We start from the raw sequence: 17262 nt of genomic DNA, 5'->3' as shown, positions 1-17262 counted from the left end.
GGGAGGCTAATTCATTTGTTGATTTCTTAGCCAAACAAGGAGTAACTAGGGTTCAGTTGTATTGGGACCAATTGTGATTTTTGTGCTGTTTCTTTTCTTTTAAAGGGTGAGGCTGCACCTCGCGCCTCCCGTTGGGATGCTTGTAACAGTTTATTTTGTTGATAATGAATTCTTAATGAAATTTTATTTATCAAAAAAAAGAAGGTAGGAATGCTACTATGTTGAATAACACACTACTTTTTGGTTGAAATGTATGATGTATCACACAGTACATGTTAAAAAACCACTAACGGTTGAATTAAAAAACAAATAAAAAATCCTCAAAAGGAACTTGTCCAGAAATTGGAGCTTGCTTGATAAGCTAAGTCACTAGGCCTTGCATGATCTGGGTTTGAGAGCAAGTATAATGCTTTAGTACTAAAGGGCTGTTTGATAATAGTTGAATTGACTGAAGTGAATGACTTATTGCTTTGTATTTTGCTGGACAAAATAGTCATATAAATAAAATATTAGGGTATAGTGATCAACCCAACATGCAATTCAGTGGTTGAGCTTACAACCTACTTGATGACTTAATAAAAGACAAAACAATGTCATTCAGTTCAGCCACCTTCGCCATTATCAAACAGCCCCTAGCACATGTACCACAATGCATCTAAAGAAATCACAAAGGACCAAAAATTGAGCCAAAGAGACAATGTTGATGTGCCTAAAAGCATTGAATGGGAATAGAAGACCAAATCTACCTTCACCAATTAATGTAAGGGTGCTAAAAGAGCTAAGGAAGGCCTAAAAGGGCACAGTATAAGGTGGTAAAAATGACCTGAAGACCCAGAATTTAATGCTGGATGTGGCCCTTAACAAAGCAGAATGGTAATAGTATCCAAGATGCATCTAAAGCAGTGTTTTAAAAGGCGTACGCCTGGAGGCGCGCCTCCAAGCGAGGCACTCCCAAAACGCCCTAAGGCGTATGCCAGCAGCGCTGACACCTCTGAGGTGTATGCCTCTTGCGCTTTTTTCATGAGGCGTGCTAGAGGCGTACGCCTCATGCACATCTGATATAAAAAGACAGAAAAAAAAAAGAAAAAAGAAAACAAAAGGAAAGGAAAAGAAAGGGAAGGGAAAGAAAAGGAAAGATAAGAAAAAAAGAAAAAAGGAAAGGGAAGGGAAGGGAAGAAAAGGGAAGAAAAGATAAGGGGAAAGAAAGTGGTTTGCCCCTTTCCCCTTCGGCTGGGGGGGCGAGCTGCCCCCTTTTCGGTGCAGCCCAATTTTTTTTTTTTTTTGAGTTAGGGGGGTCTTACTCCGCTTCGACAAGACCCCCCCCCCTTTGAACTAATGTTATGCATCTTTATTCTTCTTAATATAAAAGACTTTTATTAAAAATAAAGAAAAAATGAGATCCCCCTTCCTCTTCATCCTCCTCCTAACCCCCCTCCTCTTAAGGAGCCTTGTGTTCGGGAGGCTTACGCCTCACGCCTCTAGGTAGTGGAACGCCTCGCATCACGCCTCCACGTTTTAAAACATTGATCTAAAGATACCTATTAAAATGACCAAAAAATTGAGGCAAGGTAACATTATTGATGAAATTAAAAGCATTGAATGTTCCTAAATAACAACCTCCACCTCCTGACCAGTAAGAATGATTTTATGAAAGTTGGTGGTACTAAAAGAGCTATGTAAGACCCAAAAGGACATGGATTGAAGTAGTGGGCAAGACTTGAAAACTCAGATTTTATGCTGGACATGATCCTTGATAAAATAGGGCTGCAACAGGATCATGTACTGCACCTCAAATAGTTGGAAAAAGGCTTTAAAGAGTTGAGTTAAATGCATTGAATCAAGAATATTTTCTGTGCAATATGCAATGTACCCCACATATTTTCACTTCCATAGTCATAGATAATTCATATATTAAGATTTTTCTATGTTCTTTCCCAATAAAAGCTACTTTTGGGTCCATTATTTACTTTATTGACTTGTTTACAAAACAATAATGCAATGTAGGACTGCATCTTGCAGATTTCCTCAAGGTTGAAGTTGAAAAGGGACTTGACAGCACTGATTTAACTCGAAGTTTCTGACCATGATCACGGTAAATTTTAGATACCCTGGATTACTTGCATCAAAACTACAAGAGAAGGCCAGAAAGCAGGAAGATAGATGTTAATCGATATGCATGGCTAGTGGTTGCAACTTTAAGAACCAGTCTCTGGAGTGAGAAAAGAAAGAAAAAAACAAAAATGGTTTTCTAAATTTCATAAGATAAATTGGCAGATCATATAGAGAATAAAAGTGGGAACAGGTTAACCTATCACTCTTATCAGGTAGATCCTTTCTCCCCAGTATGTCTGACAGATAGGAACTGTACCTTGGATTAGGATTTCCTTTCACCACTTTCTGTCCATATTTGCGCCAGCGATACCCATCATCCAGTATATCTACCTCACTCAAAGTTTGCACTACCACACGTGGTTCCCGGATTGGTTTACCCATTGGAGTAACATCTACACAATCAATTTCCTTCTTCCTGCAAGAAATATTTTGTTGGTTCAATGATGGGTAGAATATGGATCGTAGTCTTATAAGAAAACTCAAAAAGCCTCTACATTGAACTAAAGGCACCTGCGCTTTGACTCTGGATCCTCATCATCATTAACATCATCTCCAATTCTATTAGAATATCCAACCACACCTTCTATATCATCATCACTTGCTGTAACAGGAGACAGCTCAGGAGTACCATTTGGCTCAATATGATGAGTTGTCTGGCCATGCACATTGGACAGCTTGTCTTCAATCGTGACCATGTAAATAAAGGTAAACTATCAAACACTTGATTAATAAAAAGTATCAGAATTTCAAATTATCAGTAAAGATTTTGGGTTACCTTCCAAATTGGTTAAGGAAGAAAACCTATCAGATTTTTCTTCTTGGATGGACAAAATTGTACCAGCTGCTAACCGACGGCTAGGTTGAGGCTTAGGATGATCATGGCTACCTTTGTATATAATCTCCGTAATTTGCCCATCATGAGAGCGTTCCAATTGCTTTTTTACTTGGCAATTAGGATGTGTGCATTTGTAATAACTTCGTGGATATTCGCTTCCTTTCACATGTTTCTGCCCATATTTTCGCCAGTTATACCCATCATCTGCAGTTTTCTCAGCTACAATAGAAGGATTACTTCCTTTCTGATCAGATTGTGATGGCTGGAACCCACTATTAGAACCTTGTCTCTGCTGCAATTCATCAGAAGAAATTTCAGGAGGTACACCATCCCCTGGAGTAACCAACTGTACTGGAGGGTCCGGTGCAGTTACAGATAGTGTCAATTCATGGGAGGAAGCTGCACTATTTTCACTTTTAGCTGAGGATGAGACTGCAAATGAGTGAGACTGGTATTGACCTTGGAGTTGCACAAGTGGATCAGGCTGCTTATAGTTCAAACCTGTGGAAGCCTTTAAAGCAAAAACAGAGTTAGGCATACACAAGAACATGCAGAAATTTAAATAAAGAAGAAGAAGCTTCTGGGGGACCAAAAGAAAAAATATTAAATTCAATAGGAAAGCTATATTATTTCCACCCAATTGCATCCTTGAGCATTTAACTGTAAATAACTTTACAGTGAAAGTAAAATTACCAACTTTTGCTAAGTCACTGTGGCTCAAATAATCACATTTTTCATCAGCAATCACAATTTATCAATGACGAAGGGGACAGAAAACAAAGATAACGAACAAAACCGTTGAAGGGCAATGCCTAAAACTGACCCCACTAAGGCCAGAATGAAAGGAGAGTACACCATCTGGTCATACCCAAAAGGCTAGCCCAGTAGAGTTGGGCCCAGAAACAGCTCACTCCTCCAGACATTCCCTGACATCTCTTCATGTTTCTACTTTCACATATTGATTCCACTTAGCTTTATCAATTAGAACTATATTATTGTTAGGGACATATAAAGTAGAATATCATTATTAAATTCAATAGTCTATTCATCCAAAACCAAGGGAAAAAAAATGACAAGTAATCAAACGATTTTATTAAAAAAAATGGCTCAACATTGCCCCTGGTGTAGACCTACAGTGATGAATCATCATTTACCTCAACATTTCACACTTTTAGGCTATCTCCCATATATCATGTCAAAATATCTACTTGAGTCATGCATCTCTCTCAAAATCATATTAGTTTTTCTTTTATGGATCTTATGTTTGATTTGAATATGTTATCTTAGATAAATTTGTGGATGGGTAAAGTAGTTAAGCCCCAACCATTATCTGGATTTAGGTTTCTGAGCTCTTTTTGTCAATTACATAAGAAACTTGCGCAACTAAAATTGGTTACCCAGTTTCAGCATTTTAATTCTTTAGGCCCAAGGAGTAAGTAACCAAGTCATCCAAAACCAATGGAAAAAATGGACCAGATTATGCTGCAAACCTGTAACCACCTCTCCCATAAGGTCCCTAAATGCATCTTCAATGCCCAATGCCCCTGGGCTTCCAAGAGAGAGCCACCAATGTTGAACTTTTCTCAACCTCAAAGCTGGGACCGATTCCCTTTATACTAATTGCCTTGACAGAACAAATGATGGCACTGCAGGCAATGATGTCTGATTTTTTTTATTAGCAGCATATAACTTTTATTAGTCATTACAAACTAATGGGCAGATGATAAGAAACAGTATAATAGAACCCAGAAATTATATTACCTGGATTCAGCAAAGACAGCTGGAGCTGCTGGACATGGTACTGAATGTGAAGTTTATACTAAAAATTGAAGTATCTGACACAATGCAGCATCCTTGTACAGGTATCCAGTATCATAGCCCAGAAAATTGTCCCAAAACCCATTCTTCATTGAAGATTATCCTAAATTAATCTGTCCAATAAAAAATTATTTTCTAAGGAAAAGAGACTCACCGGTAAAGTTATCTCCTTTTTCATCCATAATCTTACTACACCATTAGCGAAACTGAAATCATTACCCAACTGCCTGACCTATGTGAATGAAATGTTCACCCTGGATGCAAGAGCTTTAGCTTCTCTAATGAAATGCCACATCTACCAAGGTCCCTCCTCCTAGCTTTTTTAACCATCCAATAACCACTGTAGAATCTCCTTCCATTTCCAATCTTTAGATGTCCAATGAACACATTAGTCTTAAACCTTGCTCTAAGGCAAAGATTTTAGCTCCAATCACTGTTCACCTGCCAGGCCTGAACATACATCAAGTCTCTCTCCATTTTAGTTCTTAAAGACACCCTCAACTCCTGAATTCCCTAAATTTCCCAAGTAGCAGTCATCGAAATTTAGTTTGATGTCTTCCATGGGAATGAAGGGACCAAATCTCCACACAATCCTGTCTTCTAGTGGAGTAATACCTAGAGACCCCATTCCATCCTATCATAAATCATAACATCATCCATCAAAAAATCTGCAAGTTCTTCTCTTGTAAGAAGCCAATGTGCCACAGTTGACTACATTCAATAGTTGATCCTCACATAGCTTCAGCAACATCTTGACACCCATTATCAAGTGCTTCATCTGGTCTACTCAATTTCACATAAGATGAAGAAAATACCATCTGCTGTAGACAGTACCTACAATCTACCTTAATAAGAAGTTGAAGCAAATCCAAAGAGTAAATTTTCATGGGCAATGATGAAGTTCAAAACTAGTATACTGTGTTGCCAATTTATGTGCAACTTACCACTACAACAAAGTATCAAATGCTTGAAATATTGTCCCAATTTAATTAGGTAAGTGTACTACAATCCCAGGATGGTAATGTTTATCTATGTATTATATTAGTTTGACCCTCCTTGTTGAGTAGGATTTTAGGTCAGATCCTGCGTTTACAGGGTAGGCTAAGAAGAAGCCTATAATTTACAGGCCTATAATTGCCTATTTCAGAAGAAGCCAAAAAATGTGTGGAATAATTTTCCAATATAAGAGGTAGAATTTAATGCTGTGGTCTAATCATCGAAACATTTGTGGAACATTTTTTACCACAAAGCCTTGGAGTATTTGAACTTGCAAAAGAATAAATTCCCAGGATTTGCAAAATGGAGTTCTTTTGTCCAATTTTTTCTTTGATCTGAAAGTATGAATCTGAATTCACAGAAGAATCAGAGCTGAAATTTTACAAAAATGGAGTGCTTCCATTCCACAAGGCGGAAGATGGAGTGCAAGAAAATTAAGGACATAATACCATCACTGTGGAAGACAGATTTCATCCATCCAGCCTTAAATAATTTCAACAATGTTGTAGAAAAGCATTCTTTGTCAAACCAATAAAGAAAATGAAATAAACAAATTTGCATTGATCATTCTTCATAAATTTCCTCGATCAGGGCATAAAGCACCTGCAGTGGATTTAACGATACACCCTCGCATATCCTGTGTATAAAACACCCTATCTGCATTAAGAACAGGAAGGGAAAAACCTTTGCCTTGCTAATTGGACAAGAGAACGAATTCCCTTTATCAGTCTAAACTTTATTTGAATGGCTCAAGCACGAATTTCTTTTTTTATTTTCCAAGATGTAGCAAAATTTTGAACCCTTTTATGAGGGCAAGGATTTTGCTTGGTTAGCCCCAAACTAGCAGATTTTATCTCCACCTTCAATACTTGTGGACACCCTGGATCTAGATTACCAAGAAAAGAGTTAGATCGCTGCTTTCAACATTAAATTTTATGAATTTGTTTTGGCATGGGGCACATTAAAACCTAGTATCCGTTCTACCTTCAGTGAACCATCATGTTTATATACTAATTCTTGCTACTTTGCCGTATCATGTTGAAGAACAACTGGAGCATTCATACAAGAAGTTCAGATTTCCACTACATCCAACTAAGTGTATAAACAGTAGTCGAATAGGACTGCAATCAGTCCTAGGTTCAATGTGAAATAAACAAAGGAAAGATTGAGAAGAGAGAAGAAGACGAAGAGAAGAGAAGAAGAACTCAAAGAGGAGAATTCAGAAAAGAGAGTTGACCAACTGTCACCCCACTCTACAATTTATATTAATACTCAAATAAAAGTAAAAGGGCTGAATTACCCTTACTGCTTACATGGCAAAATAATAAAAGAACTAATAACTATAAACTGAAATAAACTACCAGCTGAAACAACTAACTGAAATAACTAACTGCTAACTACAATCACACGAACACAGTGGGGACCACATCACTGTTCTCTACACTCCCCCTCAAGTTGGGAATAGATGTTTGTCATTCCCAACTTGCATAGATCTGCTTCTAACTTCTTCTTTGAAACAGCCTTGGTGAGAAGATCTGCAAGCTGCATGTTGAAGGTGATATATGAAAGACACACTTCTTGAGAAGCAACCCTTTCTCTAATAAAGTGTCGGTTTACTTCAATATACTTAGTTCTGTCATGTTGTACCGGATTATGGGCTATATTAATAGCAACCTGATTATCACAGTACAGTGTTAGGGGTTTCTCATAAGCAATACCCAACTCCTCAAATAGTGATTTCAACCATAGTATTTCAGCCACACCATTTTCCATGGACCTATATTCAGCTTCATCACTGGAGCGAGCAACAACATTTTGTTTCTTACTCCTCTGAGAGACAAGATTACCTCCTACAAAAGCACAATATCCAGAGGTAGACCTTCTATCATCAACACACCCAGCCCAATCAGCATTTGTGTAAACTTCTATTTTCATGTGACCATCATCCTTGAATAGTACACCTCTGCCTAGACACCTCTTCAAATATGCCAATATCCTCTCAACTGCAAGTAGGTGAGTAGTTCTAGGAGAGCGCATGTATTGACTAACAATACTGACTGCATAATTGATGTCCAGTCGTGTGAGACAAAGATAGAGAAGTTTTCCAACTAAGGTTGGAACATAGCTTTAGCTTCAAGGGGTTCTCCACCTTCTGCATTGATCTTGTGATTTTGTTCAATAGGTGTGTCAGCAGGTTTAACACCCAGCTTCCCTATTTCTTCCAACAAATCAAGAACATACTTTCTTTGGGAAACAAAAATCTCATGTTTAAACCAAACTACCTCAATACCCAAGAATTATCATAGCTCTCCTAGGTCTTTTACCTCAAATTCTTGATGAAGGAGTTTCTTAAGAGACTTAATCTCACGGATATCACTCTGTGCCACTACAATATCATCCACATATACAGCAAACAATGTTAAGGAAGAGTCCACTTTCTTAATAAACAAAGTGTGATCTGATTGGGCTTGCACATAGCCAAACTTCTCAAGAGCTTGTCTAAATCTATCAAACCAGGCTCTAGGAAACTGTTTTAGTCCATATAGAGATTTATTCAGCCAACAAAACTTTTTTCCTGTTTCTGCACTATAAAATCCAGGAGGCAACTGCATGTAAACTTCTTCTTGCAAGTCTCCATTGAGGAAGGCATTTTTAACATCCATCTGAAACAAAGGTCATGAGAACCTAGCTGCAAGAGATAATAAAACTCTGATAGTGGTCATCTTCGCTACTGGTGCAAAAGTTTCCAAGTAGTCTATGCCATATGTCTGAGTAAATCCCTTTGCAATTAATCTGGCCTTGCACCTTTCAATGGAACCATTAGACTTAAGCGGGCGCCTACATACATATATAAAACTATTTTTTTTATTTATTGTTTTGATATTTTATTGATTGTTGTATTCTTTTAAAATAAATCTACTACATGGTATCATTTTATAAGACAAGTAATATAATCTCCATTTCTTCGTTCAATTGGAGAGGAAGGAGAACCGAACACTTCAAAGCTCAAGCCCCAGCCCAACACATTGCACCTCAGCTCCGGCAGCAACAAGTAAGTTTTTCTTCTTCTTCTTCTTCCAGATTTCAGACATTTTTTCCTTTTTTTTCGAAAAAACTGTCCACCAGTCCTCCTTTTCTCTTCTCCAAATTTCATTCGAAAAAACAGGGGCTCCGCCCCTATACTCCTCAGTCCTCCCTTTCCCCACTCATCATCATCATCTCCTCAGTCCTCCCTTTTCCAAATTTCCATCACCTAGGCGCCTGGGCGCCCCATAGTCGCCTAGTCGCCTTGACAACTATGCTTTAGGTTGATCAACTAGCTCCTAGGTATTGTTCTTCAGAAAGGCATCCATTTCTACCTTCATTGCATCCTTCCACTCAAGTACTGACAAGGCTTCCTACAATGTTCTGAGAATGGGAATATCATCAATGGATGCAAGAAAAGACTTGTAAGAAGGAGACAGATGATCATAAGACAGGAACCGGGAAATACAATGGATTGTAGATGAGGTGCAATGGTGTTTGCCTTTATAGACAGCAATGGGGAGGTCAAGGTCATCCAATGGAGGTGAAGGCTCAACAAAAAGGGGTGAAGGCTCAACAATGGAAGGTATCTCATCTGTAATGGAAGATAAAGGAATTGTGGTACCTGGATCTGAATCCGTAGAAGGAATTGGGGCTGGCCTGAACTATTGATGACCGAAATCAACCTGCCTCCACCGTTTGTGATAAACTCTCAAGTCCTGGCACCTCTGATAACCCTCCCTATTACACCCCTCTTCACTGATTGGGACAGGTAATGGAACTTCTAATGAGTGAACCCCAACCTCACTACTCTCCCCCTGAGAAGAAACCCTAGGATAATAAGGTACATCCTCAAAGAAAGTGGCATCTATAGAGACAAACCTCCTCCCAAAAGTAGGTTCATAGCAACAATATCCCTTTTGAGTTTGTGCATAAACAAGGAAAATACATTTTGAGGCTTTAGGATCAAATTTGGGACAAGGGCCAAGAGTCTGAACAAAGCAAGTACAACCAAAGGTTTTAAGGGGAATAGTGAACAACTCTTTATCAGGATATAAAAGAGTGAATGGAGCTTTCATGTCAAGAACCTATGAAGGAATTTAGTTGATGAGATATACAATTGTATGAATGGCATCTCCCCATAAACGTATAGGCACATTGGAGTTAAACATAATGCTTCTAGCCACCTCCAATATGTGTCTATTCTTTCTCTCAACAACCCCATTCTACTGAGGTGTATGAGGACAGATACTCTAATAGATAATCCCATGGTCAAGGAAATATGAGGCTAATGGTTTTGTGAAGTACTCTTTCACATTATTGGATCTGAAAATTTTGATTTTGGCCCCAAACTGGGTTAAAATCATCTGGTGAAAGATTCGAGTCAAGGTAGGAACCTCATCTCGAGAACGCATAAGATAAACCCAAGAAAAGCGGGTATGGTCATCAACAAACAATAAGAAATATCTGCCCCCCCCCCCCCCGTAGCAATAATGTGATAAGGTCTCCAAACATCGGTATGCACAATTTCAAAAGGAATACTACTTCTTTTATTACTCAATGAATAGGTTGTTCTACAATGCTTTGCAAGCTCACAACTTTCACATGGGCAGACTCAAACAAACTTTTCAAAGACTTAAAAGATAAATGACCCAACCGGTTATGCCAAAGCATAACCTAACTAACAGATTGAGAAACAAAAGACCTCCTAACTTCACTATCTTCCCAATGTGAGCTCCCTCCAAACAGATAGATTTCATTCGTCTCGCGGCCAATCCCAATCACCTTCCTTGTCTCCAAAACCTAAAAAACACATCGATCAGGGGAAAAAGTTACTAAACAATTCTAGGTTTTAGTAATGCTACTAACTGAAAGCAAATAAGTACTAAGCTTAGGAACATGCAAAACTGAAGTTAAAGAAATAACATTAGACAACTTGATATCTCCCTTGCCAGAAATGGGAACAAGAGAGCTATTAGCAAATAGTGAGGAGAAGCCAATCATATGATCAGATGCACCTGAGTTTATCACCCAATAGTGTTCAGTGTTACCTGGGGCTAAAGCATGATAAGCTGAGGCCAATGTACCTAAATGAGCAAAAGTTGAACTAGATGGAGTTGATGTTGTGACTGACGGCTAAGATGATGGTGTCGAATTTACCAACTTCACTCTCCAACTGAGTTAGAGCAGCCCGGACAACAGCTAAGGTGTCTAGGGATGTGGCTCTTGTGCCCAATGAGGTAGCACAATCAGTAGTAACTGCCACATTGGCATTTCCCCTTTTGTTTTTGAGTTTTGCTGGAACTAGATGGGGATGTAACTTCCAACAGGTGTCTTTAGTATGCTTAGGTTTCTTGCAATGTTCACATACTAGGTCCCTCTTGTCTTCCTTCTTCACATCCCTCTCCTTTATCACCCCCAAACTTAGGTTTAACTGTTGCCAATGTTGATTCAAAAGGTTGATGCTGCAACATAACCTTTCTCCTACCCTCTTCATTGTGCACTAAGGAGTAGGCTTGTGATAGGGTCACATTGTCTCTCATGAGTAGTTGTTGTCTCACAATATCATATTCAAAATTCGGACCAGCTAGGAACTTAAGCACCCTATTAGTTTCAACTTGCTTTTTGTAAGTTTGTGCATCCTTCTGACTTTCCCACTCATTTGTTTCTAGGTGGTCAATTTCATGCCATAAGGATTTCAAGGTTGAGAAGTAAACCGAGACTGGTTTCTCTCCTTGCTTAAGATTATTAACCTCACATTTCAGCTCATAAGCCCTATCAACATTAAAGAGTTGGGTGTGGATCTCTTTCATGATGTCCCAAATTTCCTTAGCTGTTTTGCCCACAAGTAGTTTCGGCTGATATGTGGTTGCATGGAGTTGCACAGCCATGTCATAACCAAATAGTTCTCCTGAACCCATTTGGCATAAGTTTGGTTCTCCTTAATTGGTTATTTCACATCCCCCAACAAATAATTCAGTTTTCCTCTACCCCCAATGGCCATCATGGCATATTGAGCCCATTCTAAGTAATTTGATCCGTCAAACTTGACAGTTGTAATCTGAAAGGTGTTCTCAGACATGTTACCAGAACCACCAACCCCCAAAACACCTTCCCCTTGATTCTTAAACCCCATTCTTGTTAAGATATTAATCAAAAAAGCACCCTTTTCAGCACTGAGATAAGTGAAACTGCACCCAGAAATTGTTAACAGCCGACCTAGGAGGGTGAATTAGGTTCGGAAACTAACCAAAAATAATAAAACAGTTCTACTAGATCTCTAGAGAACCAAAAACACTCAGTCTGGAATGGAAACAGGTCCAACTACTACCCCAAAATTAGCAACAGTCTTGAGTTTTAGGGTTTTCTCTTAAAACCCTAAAAAACTCAGGAGAAGAGAGGAGATTTCCCAACTGCACCTCTCAGAATAAACAAAAGGAACCTTTTTTAGATCGGTCTCAAGGAAATCAACTTACTTCAGGAAAAAACTCTGGCCGCCACCTTCCAACTGATGTCTGAACCCTAATCTTGAGGATTCTAACCTTCTTCCAATTCTTCCTGATTGTTGGATCTCTCCCAAGGCTCTACAGTCCCTTGAGTAGCAGCCGCACACTACCAGTAACCTCCAAGAATCAGCTGATGACCTTCTTTCTGCTAGAACTTCCAACCCTAGGAAGTTCTCATGTAGTCGGCCTGATTAGACTAGCATAAGAACTCCTAGGTTGGCTCTGATACCAAGTAGTCGAATAGGACTGCAATCAGTCCTAGGTTCAATGTGAAATAAACAAAGGAAAGATTGAGAAGAGAGAAGAAGACAAAGAGAAGAGAAGAGGAGAAGAAGAACTCAAAGAGGAGAATTCAGAAAAGAGAGAGAGTTGACCAACTGTCACCCCACTCTACAATTTATATTAATACTCAAATAAAAGTAAAAGGGCTGAATTATCCTTACTGCTTACATGGCAAAACAATAAAAGAACTAATAACTATAAACTGAAATAAACTACCAACTAAAACAACTAACTGAAATAACTAACTGCTAACTACAATCACACGAACACAGTGGGGACCACATCACTGTTCTCTACATAAACTGAAGCTAGTCACACTAAATGCTAATAGTAGCTTTTAACTTCAAAACTATATGCTAAGGAACCAAATAATAAGCCAAATAGAAAGTTACCGAATTTCCAAACGAGGATGGACCTGAAGATGGGATTGACTTAATGCTGGGTTTAAATTCAAAGTCACTAGAACCTTTCTCATCATAAGCATTTTTGGGTGCATCTGTTGCTGAAGAGAATTTGGCAGAACCATCACGGTCATGCATGATTTGAAGCTTGGAGAAGGTACCGGTAGTTGGAGAGGGCTCCACCTGCAAAACCAGGAGGTAATCTCGCAAAAGTTAAGACTGAGAAGATTGTTTTTTTTCCTAATCACCTGACTCCTGATAAGAGGAGGCAATAATGGTTTTCTTGGGAAGCAACCAAGAAATTTACAACCAGTATCAGGATACTCAGTGAACCATTAGTAATGATTGCTCAATTTTTTTCGACAGAATGACTGCTCAAAATTTTCATTAAGCATTCTTCAATTGGAAAAAGAGAGAGAACATAATACATGTAATAAAACTTTCAGTATTTTTTCCAGCTGACAACAAGAAAAATAAGTTTAAAACCAGACCAAAAATCTAGAACCGAGTTGCCATCCAAGATAAGCCATAAAAGGCAGAGCTAAAGTCTAAACGGAACCCAACAGAATATTTCTGTCATGGAGTCCTGAAAGATCGCAAAGAAATTATCTATTCAATCAATTCGTCAATCTTTTTAAACATCACTAAAATCTGTTACCAATATACCTTACTGTTCCGATTGCAAAAACCAAATTTCACATGTTTAATACCAGACTTGGCAAAGAAAAATAGGAAAGCCAAACATCACAACAAAGAAGACGCATTCTGTGAAAAACCTACTAGAAACAAAAGAAGTTTGAAGATTTAAGAGAAAGGCATATTCTCAATAGAAGTCAATACCGAAGGCAGATATTTTAAAATATCAGACCACACTATACCCGCATAAAGGAGCCAAAATAGAATAGCGTAAAGTGAGTATTAGAATCTAGCTAACGGCCTCAGCTAAAATCACTGAACTTTTGTATTCACACAAACCCCAAAAAAAATTATAAATGTAAAATCAAGTCTTCTAACATACAACCACGAGAAGGAAAAGGAGCAAATTTTATGAAACAACAATGCTAAAAGGAGAAGATTCGACACAATTATCACTTAAAAGCTTATAAATCCTTATTATATGGTAGCGAAAAGGAAGACTAATTTGTGTGTGTGTGGGGAGAGATAAAGATAGAGATAAAAGAGTGATAACTCGAAATTCATCAATTACGTCACAAAAGCTGCAAGGCTCCGACTAATTGAAACCTTAGAAGTTAATGTTAAGAAATCTCAGCAAAAAACCCTAACCTTGATGTTGGAGAGAAGAACCGGAGAATCAAGCAAGGTTGTAGGGCTCAAACCAGGAGGGATCGTTAAACACGGCGACCGCGTGATCGGAAGTCTGGCAGGCGACATCAATTTATACTTGGCAGCGTTCGATCCGGCACAAGACACTATCCTGGAGTCTGGCTTAACAGAAAAATCGTTCATTTTCGGGTATTCGGCGCTAAAAATGTTGTCAGAGCCAGAAATCAAACCGTTCGGGCCATTAGATCCCTCTAATCGAAGCTCAGAACGTCTGGTTTCTTGTTCATGAACTCTTAGTTGAGAATCTCCGAGGTCATAATTAACATTTTCCTCCATTGCAGTCTACAGAGAAAGGAAGGGAAGCAGATACGAGAGAGAGAGAGAGAGAGAGAGAGAGGCCTGTGTTGTTTCAGTTTAAAGGGGTAGTTTGGGTAATTGGATGTCTGATAGAGTGCTTGGGGAGCTTGTCAGATACTCAGAGCCGGACGTGGTTGACTTGCTTGCTTTTAATTAAGGATCGGAGGCGCATTTGACGGAATTGGCCTCAGAGCGTTGTATGAGTTTGAAATTACAAAGATACCCTCATGGTCGGTGGATTTAACAGATCGTACCGTCCGTCGTATTTTTGATAGAGCCGCGGCATGACAGTGGCGAGTGCCAACCACGGATTCGGCCTTGGCCCGCCGTGGGGCATCCACGGCACCGCATCAATTCTCTGTAAAACAACCTAGTTGGGAGTTGGGACCTTTGTTGTACGATTGATTGCATTTACAAACATACCTCTGAATTCGAAAATTTCACTCTCACCTGTGAGCTGAGCTGCCTCACTCAAGTTGCCCATCATGATCAAGCCAAGGACTCTAAAGACTTAAATTGCTTCTGTCTTCTAGTGAATAAATTAAACAAGTAAAACTATTCAAATTATAATCATCTGATTTATCGAACCTCAGCTTATAATCCAAGTACCCGTACCCGTTTGGGAGAGTTGATGGGCAGCAGCTTCTGCCTTCCGATGTGAACCCCACAAGCTACAAAGATAGCCTATAAGGTATAAGCAATGTTGGTGAGAAATCTAAAGAATCCTTTCCGCCGTCGATCAATCATTTGAAAGGATGTCCGCTTATCAAAGCACTTTTTTAGAACAGCTGAATCTGCTTCATTACTAGAAAGTTCAAAGCAATAAACATTTTCAGTTCAGCCACCTCGATTGCTTTCAAATGGCCCCTTAAATTTTTAGAGTTTGGCTCATCTCTCCGAATAAATTCAGTAGTAAATTGAATAATATCGTCCTTTGATAATCCCAAATAACCAAATAATATAGTATAATAAATGTTTATAATATTATATTACACAAAATTATATATTGTATAATATGATTCTTCGGAATATAAAAATATAATACTTACATGATATAAAATATAATAATATAGTACATATTATATATTATACATTAAATAATATATTGTTTAATTGCTGAACAACGTTATACCCACTGGTTAAACATATATATATATATATATATATATATATATATATATATATATATATAGCTTGTTATAATGCAATAAATTGATTTTTAAGAAGAAAAAATAGAGAAAAATTAGCAAAAGATTATGAGCGATTTAGGTACGTGCGTACCTTTTCTCTGTTTCTTTTAACTGAATTTGGGGACATCACCTGAAAACATAAATAACAACTTTCTCTCAACTTCTCTGTCACTTTTATTTTCGATCAAACCAAACACAGCCTGAAAGCGACTTAGGTTATCATAGGTTCCATGGGTACCCAGGCATTTCAAAATGATTTCATGGATATTCAAATCTTATCTTTAGTTTGGATTGTTGTAGGCTGCTTTCTAGCTTGTTCTCAGCCATAATTGTGTTCATTAATTTTAAGGGATTGAGTAATTAATGAGGTAACCCAACTTATGTAGTTGTTAGGGTTTTGATTTTCTTGGTTAGTTGAGGCTACCAGGAACCTGGCCACGGGATTACTGAATGCTTACTATTGTTTATGTTCTATTTAATTTGTTTTCTTAATGCAGTATCATATGCTTACGAAAAGAATTAATATTTGGTAACTTGTAGTAGTTGAAGAAGGTTTTAAAATGATTCGATCTGCTACAAACGAGATCAGTAAGGTGCATGCATGGTTACTTCTGATTGAGTGTTATCAGCCCATGTCACAGTATTGTTTCTTTCAAATTGGACATCAACTAAGAAAAGGCTGAGTTTGTGGTGGATTGGATGATTTAAGTCATTCAACCAGGTAGTTTGCCTCCTAAAATAATCAAATCCATAAAAACAAATGTAGGGCTAATCAATTGTCCTGGTCATTAGTTCAAATATTCATCAGGTTTGAAATGCGGGTTCAACTATATATGATTCAGGAAAAAACATGACACCTGAAAATAAAATTTATAATCAACCAGCGTCATAAAAGTGGTAATCAATCGGTTCATAAATTTAGTATATGTTTGGCATCGATGCTACATATACAGTACAATTTTCTCAAAAAATAGTATTGCTAATGTGTGGGTTAGAAGCACAATTTTTTGAGAAAATTGTGTCTTTTTTTGTTTGGAAACGTTGCCAAATAGGACATTTCTTAGAGCAACAGTAACATTTTCTGTTTGGTACCAATGGCATAGGAAACGTTTTCATCACTGGTACCTATTATCTAGTGCTATGGCACATCCCTATCACTGCTACCTCATGCCCCTGTTGGCAGCAACGAGCTGCAGCTCTAAGAAATGCTAAATTCGACGTTGTTTCAAACCACACCTTCCCAATTTCTAAAATGTGACTTAGAACACATTTTTTATAGAAAAACAGTTCTAAACAAACAAGCGTTTCCTGAAGCACCGTTCCTTACAATATAACACTGATGTATCACCGTTCTCTGGAACAACGACATCAATGCCAAACAGACGCTTAAAAGCACTCTACAACAAACAAACAAATGTTTTTACCCATAACCTACTCTTTTTGAAATCTTTATTTCT

General features: G+C 38.2%; 1 protein-coding gene across 1 annotated transcript in view; it reads right to left on the bottom strand.

The window, feature by feature from the left end:
* Positions 1-15095, bottom strand: part of LOC104606587 (putative WRKY transcription factor 20) — a 33459-nt gene extending 18364 nt beyond the window's left edge. Inside the window, exons 1-5 of the mRNA XM_010271865.3 lie at positions 14259-15095; positions 12966-13157; positions 2888-3458; positions 2623-2791; positions 2369-2527 (exon numbers count right to left, since the gene is read on the bottom strand). Of these exons, the coding sequence (XP_010270167.1) occupies positions 2369-2527; positions 2623-2791; positions 2888-3458; positions 12966-13157; positions 14259-14594 (1427 nt within the window). The 5' untranslated portion in view covers positions 14595-15095. The remainder of the gene's footprint in view (positions 1-2368; positions 2528-2622; positions 2792-2887; positions 3459-12965; positions 13158-14258) is intronic.
* Positions 15096-17262: the final 2167 nt, after the last annotated feature.

The sequence above is a fragment of the Nelumbo nucifera genome, chromosome 1, assembly GCF_055504915.1.
Source record: "Nelumbo nucifera cultivar China Antique chromosome 1, China Antique-T2T, whole genome shotgun sequence".
Taxonomy (NCBI): domain Eukaryota; kingdom Viridiplantae; phylum Streptophyta; class Magnoliopsida; order Proteales; family Nelumbonaceae; genus Nelumbo; species Nelumbo nucifera.
Note: the sequence above shows the minus strand (reverse complement) of the source record. Positions and strands in the feature narration are given on the sequence as shown.